The sequence below is a fragment of the Asparagus officinalis genome, chromosome 5 (genome assembly GCF_001876935.1).
Source record: "Asparagus officinalis chromosome 5, Aspof.V1, whole genome shotgun sequence".
Lineage (NCBI taxonomy): Eukaryota > Viridiplantae > Streptophyta > Magnoliopsida > Asparagales > Asparagaceae > Asparagus > Asparagus officinalis.
The window spans coordinates 33,374,326-33,381,961 of record NC_033798.1 but is presented as its reverse complement, the minus strand read 5'-3'; the positions used below and the strand labels follow the sequence as shown (position 1 = coordinate 33,381,961).

The following is a 7,636-nucleotide window of genomic DNA, read 5'->3' as shown; positions in this document are numbered from 1 at the left end:
GGGTCGTTTCGGTCTGTTTTTTCGGTTTCGACCGAACTGTGCTTAGGCCTAGTGCCAACCTAGTTGAGATGTACTTATCTATAATATTGATGCGGCAAATTCCAAAATAAATTTGTAATTATTGGTGATTATTAATAAAGAATTTATATTTATCATTTTAATTTCTATAATTTTTTCTATTTGTAAATTATATAATTACAAGTGATTAATAATATGATTGATTTTTATCAAAATTTCGCTTAATTTATTGTTATTTACTCTTGAAAAGTTTTTAACAAAAATAAAATAAAATAAAATTTTAAGCAAAAAAAAAGAAAAGAAAAAGACCGGACTCGGGTCCGGGTCACAGGTTTTGCCTCGCCCGGGCCGGGCCAACCCGGTTGGACAGGCCTACGGATACAGTTCGTATATGATGCTTATCATATCCATATCCGCTTACCCATCTCAGATACGTATACAGATACAAATATACATCGGTAAGGAAATTTTATATCCATATTCGCTAAAATCGGATATGGTTACACGTATAGATGTGGATATATTAGCCGATATGCATGTGGATATAAAACGGATGAGAAAACTATATAGTATTGAGAAAAACATAGTTCATGCGATACAAAAGAGGTCGTTAATATGTTCATTATAACCAAATAATATTAGACATCTTGATCATTAAAATTAGCTAGAAATCTGTAATTTAAGAATCGAAACTATCGTAAGAGTACGACTAATATGTATTCGGATATTTTGGATACAGATACAGATATTTTACTACAAAACCATATCTTATTGGTCATAGATTTGAGTAACCATATCTGTATCCTAATAGATACGATTACAAATATTTTCTCGAATACGGACACGGTATAGCACCCCTACTTCACAATGTCGAAACGGGGGCATCGAAATTCCATAACAATTCCATTTCATAACTCTCCTCATTAATTCTATTTATTCAACTATAGTTACAGCGAATAAAAAATCCCACCAAATCTCCTTTTTCCTAACAAAAGAGGGGGAAAAAAGGCAATAATACGGGTCCGCACGTCGAGTCAAAAAGTGCCAACCCCTATGTTTGTCTTCAGAAACCCATTCTTTGTAAGTGGGTGAAAATTTGGGTGCATCGTTCATTTATCCAGCTGGCAAGACAAATACCGAAACTACTCTCATACCATACAAAACTTCCCGCATAATCATGGATACAAGAGCGTAATTATACCCTATAAGAGGAGGTTGTTTTAGGAATTAGACAAGAGCGTGAAACCCCATAAAATGAAACAGGGTAGGGTTTTTTATGCCCTCGATGCCGCGTTTTCCGACACCCGCCTGTCTTTCTTCCCGCCTTGTTTCTCTCTCCTAAATCCCCCCTTCCCTTCAAGAGAAAAGGGGTTCTTTTTAGAGAGAGAAAGCTCAATCCAACTCCATCTCAATCCAACTCTATCCTTTTTAGGGCGAGAGAAAGCTAGAGAGAGAGGGAGAGAGGTCGAGAAATCTTACGTCTCTGGTTCGAAGTCGGAGAGCTTGACTGGGTTGCAGACGGCGAAAAAAGTTGTCATCTTTTTGCTGCTGTTTCTGGTGAGTTTTTGTGTTCAATCTCTCTTCTTTTTGAGGAAAAAAGGGTCTTTTTTTTTGCGTTAATCTGCGTTAGTTTCTGATTGGTGATTTTCTTAATGATTTTCGTTAATCTGCGTTATTTTTTGTATTTTAATGATTTTCTTAATGATTATGACATGATGATTGATGATGGTCGGATATGTGATAGTTTATTGTAATTTTTTTAAAAAGTTTTTTTTGAGGACAATAATAATATCTCTGTCCAAGACTTTTTTAACGGTTGAAAAACACGGTTACTAATTAACATGGGGGAGAAGATTAATTTGTTCTTTTAGGTAATCATTAGGGTTTAATAGTATTTTTAGGGTTTTTAGGGATGTGATGATACACCAGAGATTGTGCTGGATGTGGGCACGTGATACTGACCGTCTCCTTAGAATTTGACATTAGAAATTTGGCAAGGGGTGTTGTGGGCCCCATCATGGAGATTTGTGGTTTGTCTCTGTAGACCTAAATGGTAGATGACAAGATGGAAATTTTCTTTTTCTTGTAGTAAATTTTAATTAGTTAAAATCAATGATTCTGTCAAAGAAATTAATTGATTTGTATAGGGTTGGATTCAGGTTCACATTTGGGTTGACTGGCTTGTTGTCTAGATTCGTGGTCTGTAATCCTTTTTTTGGAACGTTTCTTAATGCTTTTATGAAACTTCAAGTTAGCTCGACATGGGCTCCTGATTTTTATTTCAAAGAGAAAAGGGCCAGGATTTGGATGGTGAACCCATTTCTGGCAGTTTTCCGACGAAATGCCAGAATCGGAAAATTCGTATTCATGTTTTGACTGGGCATATCATGAGCCTAAACTGGTATGGATTGGTCAAATTAACCAGTCTAACATGACTAAATAGAATTTGAGTTTGATAGAGAGAGCCCTTGTCAGTAGAACAATAACAATCACTGGAAAGAAATTTCTTACCGCCTAACTTGGACAAGTAGCCTATGTTATATAATAAATTCTTGCTGATTCTGCAGAGACACAACACAAAAATAAAAAATATTTGACAGTTTATTCGGGCATTCATTAGCAAGGATAACACTTGCATAGATTATTTCTTCTTGATCCCATTTGACAGTTTGGGAGGTAATATTTGGACATTCATTAGCAAGGAGAACACATGCATAGATTGTTTTTTGCTATAAAGACCAGGAGCAGTTATTCATCTAATACTGGAAGGAATATTTCTGATTATTTAAAAAAAGATACACAACCAGTATATGCCTCTGCTTGCCTAGGAGGGTGCCTCCTGATCAACATTAACAAGTTACAACATTTGTGCTGTAGACTTAATACCAACCACTTGTCTTAGTATTATCGACAATGGTGCCTCTTCATATTTTGTCTTTTCTTCTTCCTATTTCACCAATGCGGCTTGTTTGTCTCATAGACCGTTATGGTTCAAGATTGCGTCCTTAATCCTTAATGTCCTGCACATACATTTCATTTGCTCTATGGATAAGTATTGAACCATTGATATTTTTCTATTCTTGGAGCGTTTAGAAGAACTTGCTGTCTTGCTTCTTTGGTTTCCACAAGAAACATAGAAAAGATGAAAAGAAAACGACTTTCTTTATGCCACCTAAGCTTTCATAGATTTAGAAAGGCCCTGTTGAAGCCCTTAGATAAGAAGAACATGTGGTCGAGGTAAAAAGGACATGGCAATCTTTTCATGAAATAAAACTTAAAAACTATTAAATGATTGCAGATGAAATTGGGAGCAAAGTTGATAAGGTAAAAGAGGTTATAACATTTGAGGGCTATATCGTGTTGGATTTTCATGTGTTATTATGAGGGCTTATATTGTGCTGGATTTTCATGTGTTATTATATAATATCATATCATAAATTCATAGATAATTAATGGTTAACGTTTGGCCCAAAACCTACTAGCTTATGATTTTGAATGAAAGTGCAGTTGGCCTATATATGTTATCAGAGTTCCCAAGAGGGAACAAATTTTTCCAACATCTAAACCATCAAAAATATTTGTGAAAGAAAAAAAAAGTTTTTGTTGTAAATCATTAGGAATCTTTTTGCTTCATTTCATATTGATTGCAAGTTCGCAACACTACACAAGTTAAGGGAGCAAACGATAGAAAATGGTTTAAAAAATGCGCATTTTACTTTTCTTCTGTACATCTCTTTGCACGATCTCAAAATTCTTATGACTTTTCCTGGCTCTTGAGAATAGCTTTCCATTTCATAGAATTGTACTTCACATATTTAAACATTATGGATTATGACATCTGGAAAGTAGTTCTTGAAGGTGAACTAGTGTAATCATTATTTCTTTTATTTTTTTGGATCAGAGTGTAATCATTATTTCTAGTTCCTCCATGTTGAAGTGGGAATGCTTACAGAAGGAGAAGGTGACGTGCAAGATAATTAGCAGAACTATGATTTTCTTTTCTTTTTCATTTTGTTAAAAAAATTAATAAGTTGTATGATAATTATTTAAGTCCTATAGACTTTGTAATGTTTGTTCTTTATAAAGTGGAGAATGATGCCTGTAACATTACCATCCATCTTTAGATCTGATAAGGACTCATCCCCACTTTATTAGATTCTGTTGTGGGTCATAAGAGTAAAGAGGAGCCTATGAGAACTGATGGCAGGTGGAGACTTACTTTTCTTTCATACTCATTTGGGTCTTTATAGGCATACTAGGATATGATAGTTTCAACAGAGAGGGGGTACCCCTCTTTGCTTCCCTCTTTCTTTACTGTTGGCAGTGGGGCCAAGGAAAGCAGGAGTCAGGTCCCTTTTGCTTCAGCCTTCATTGTCAAGTATGTATATAGAATGTGATTACTAAGACAAACGGGTCATTCCAAGTTTAGGCACAATAAAATAAAGTTGTCACTGCTATATAGTCCAATTCTTTTGGCATCAGTTGTTTTCTATTTGTCTTTGCTATATAGATCTCACTAGTGGAATCCTGGGCATGGAAGCCTGCAGTTTGTGGGTTTATGTTAAGACAATGATGTGATAATCTCGGAAGATTAGATTTGTTGACATTCTTGGCTAATCTTTAAAATGTATGGATATGAATATTTCCATGTAAATAGAAAATGGTTACAAGTGTTCGTCTATGTTTGTACTTTTATGCACTTCTAGCTATCTATTGCCTCATAAAAGGTAAAATTCTCATAATGCCCATTTAAGGGCCTCAGACCCCCTCATTATATTTGAATCTGTAGCAAAAAATATGATTGGGCTCGAAGTAAAGAAGGGGCAAAAGGGATTTAATTGAGATGAGGTTATATTTGCCAACCTTGGTATTCTACCTGAATCAAATTCATCTCAGAGGTGGCTAAAATATAGGTGGAATATGATAGATGTACAGCCAATTGATTCTAGACCTGTGTAAATTTATTAGTATAATATCACTTACTAAGATGGGGAACTATTGTACATTAAATAGAAGAGATGCATAAGGTCCCAAGTATATTACTGACAAAATTAAAATTGGACAAAAAAATGAAATTATGTGAAACTGCAATCTGAGGTAGACTCTATGGTAGATGACTCACATGTCCCCATTCTCATCTGGAAAGTATATAATGGTCAAAAACATGTGATGTAGGGCCACACAGAGGAGTTTGAGGTATGGGTTTTATATCCTTCATTTCAGCATCTTTTCTGTACGCCATTTCAGACTTTGGCCCTACCTCCAATCTTTCCCGCCCTTTAACCTGAACTTTCCTATTATTTTTTCTAAAAAGCAATAAAGAATCAGATCCTCCCTTTCTTGGACGACATCAAATTCCTCTGCCAGATAGAGAGCTTGCTCTCACTCATTCACTCTTCTGCTAACCTTCAATTCCTGTTTTGTCTACCTCCTTTAATTTCTACTCTCCGTTGTCACAGAGATCCATAAATGGATTCGGTCTCACCGGCAACATCTAATATCGTATCCATAGCAAAGATCTTCACCAAGATTATCCGCTTCCGTCGCAAAACCACCAGCAACACCACTGCAGATTTCGGTCCTGACCAAGATCATGAAATCCACAAGCTCAAGCCTTCAAAAAGCATCGACGACTTCCCCCAAGCTATCCCCATATTTGAGGACGAGAAGGTCAAGAAGGAGGAGAACTGCCACAATAAAGAATCCATGGAATCACTTCTTGCAAATATATTCACCAGCATCTCGGCCATCAAAGCCTCGTATGCTCAGCTTCAAGTCGCCCAATCTCCCTACGATCCCGAGACGATCCAATCGTCTGATCAGTGTGTGGTCACTGAACTCAAGCATCTATCTGAGCTTAAACGCGCCTATTTCAAGAACCAGTTCGGCCCTCCACCACCACCACCATTGGCCGCTCAAGTCCAGGAGCAGCGAAACCTCATCAGAACCTACAAAATCACTAGCAACAAGCTCGAGTCAGAGATCCGATGCAAAGGTTCAGAGATCACTGCTCTCCAAGCTCAGTTACTGGAATCTGATCGCCAGAACCGAGCTTTAGAATCCAGACTTCATCCTGGCAACCCGCTATCTTCTCTGGACGGCCTCCATCTCTCTGAGCTAGATCCATCTCATTTTCTTGCCATGGTTCGCCATACTGTAAGATCAATCCGGTCATTTGTCAAGCTGATGGTTGGTGAGATGGAGTCTGCTGGTTGGGATCTTGATTCTGCTGCAAGTTCCATTCAATCAGATGTCTGCAATAAGCCTGGGCACAGAATATTTGCGTTTGAATCCTTCATTTGTCAGCGACTGTTCTCTGATTTCCATAATCGAAATTTTGGCTTGTCGCTTTTGGAAGAAAGGGCAACATGGGAGTCTCGGCAGTTCTTTGATGAGTTCACTGAGCTGAAATCAGCGAAAATGAAGCATTTTCTTCAGACTCAGAAAGGAAGATCATCTGGGTTCGGTAAATTCTGCAGGACAAAGTATTTAACCCTTGTGCACCCAAAGATGGAGGCTTCGTTCTTCGGCGATCTCGATCAGAGGGGGCTCGTAAGCTCAGGCCGAGGGTTTCCTCAGTCTGATTTCTTTGCTGGGTTTGTTGAGGTGGCTAGGAGAGTTTGGCTTCTTCATTGTTTGTTCTTCTCATTTGGGAGAGAAATGGAGGGTTCAATCTTTCAAGTAAAGAGAGGCTGGAGGTTTTCGGAGGTTTACATGGAGAGTGTGATGGAAGTGGATGCCGGTGACAGGCCGCCAGTGGTAGGATTTACGGTGATGCCGGGGTTTAGGGTTGGGAGGACAGTGATTCAATGCAAAGTATATATCTCAGGTCTGACGGAAAATGGGCGTTCATGATTCATTGCTATCGGTGTTACGAATGAATCCGACGGTCAGGATGCCTGTTAATTGGACCGGACGGCCGAGAGAGCATGTGAACCTATTAATCACAAGAAACTATCAAGTAAACTATCAAGTGGTTCTTGTCTACTGAAAGATGGGGTACCGAGCGTTGTCTGTCGTTTGATCAGTGCAAAATACTGATCTAATTTTTGTTCTTGGTATTTCGACTATCCTGATGGTATGAATCAGTGTAACCGTCTGTGTAGTGTTCGAGATGTCAGCAAGTGGGAGTTGGCTAACAGGTCGAGATTGAGATTTTTGCGAGAGGAAGAGGTCTCCTCTTGTGAAAGAAAAATCTTATACCGAATTTTGTTCATGCATGCCTCACTATGCTCTCTATGATTAGTTAATCATGTTGTAACATAAGTTATTATTATATGTAACAATCTTGTAATGGTTGGTGTAATAATGAGCAATGGGTAGTATTATATGGATGCATGTTGGGGGGTATTGGAAGCTTCAGATGTGCTTTGTTTTGAGATTTAGATGCAAATGAGTAATTTTTTTAATGGAGGTTGGTGATGGAGAAAAACTAAAGTAGGGAGGATTAGCTGAGGGGAAGCTTAGCGCTTTAGGTGTTGCCGGTTTTATTGTAGGTGTTATGGTTCCTAAACTATAATATTTTTTATCATAGGTGTTGTCGGTGGTCGATAAATCTTTTGGATACGGTGGTTTTCCTGGTTTTGTTTTTGAAAAAAAAGACGTTATGGTGTTTTGT

At 37.8% G+C, this 7,636-nt stretch overlaps 1 protein-coding gene across 2 annotated transcripts; it reads left to right on the top strand.

The window, feature by feature from the left end:
- On the top strand, positions 1,306 to 7,374 carry LOC109842723. Of its 2 annotated transcripts, XM_020411588.1 has the most exons (3): positions 1,306 to 1,575; positions 3,920 to 3,979; positions 5,478 to 7,374. In XM_020411588.1, the coding sequence occupies exon 3, from the start codon at positions 5,488 to 5,490 to the stop codon at positions 6,871 to 6,873; it is 1,386 nt and encodes a 461-aa protein (XP_020267177.1). In that variant the 5' UTR covers positions 1,306 to 1,575; positions 3,920 to 3,979; positions 5,478 to 5,487; the 3' UTR covers positions 6,874 to 7,374. The 2 variants fall into 2 exon arrangements, with proteins under 2 accessions (XP_020267177.1, XP_020267176.1); XM_020411587.1 differs by lacking the exon at positions 3,920 to 3,979.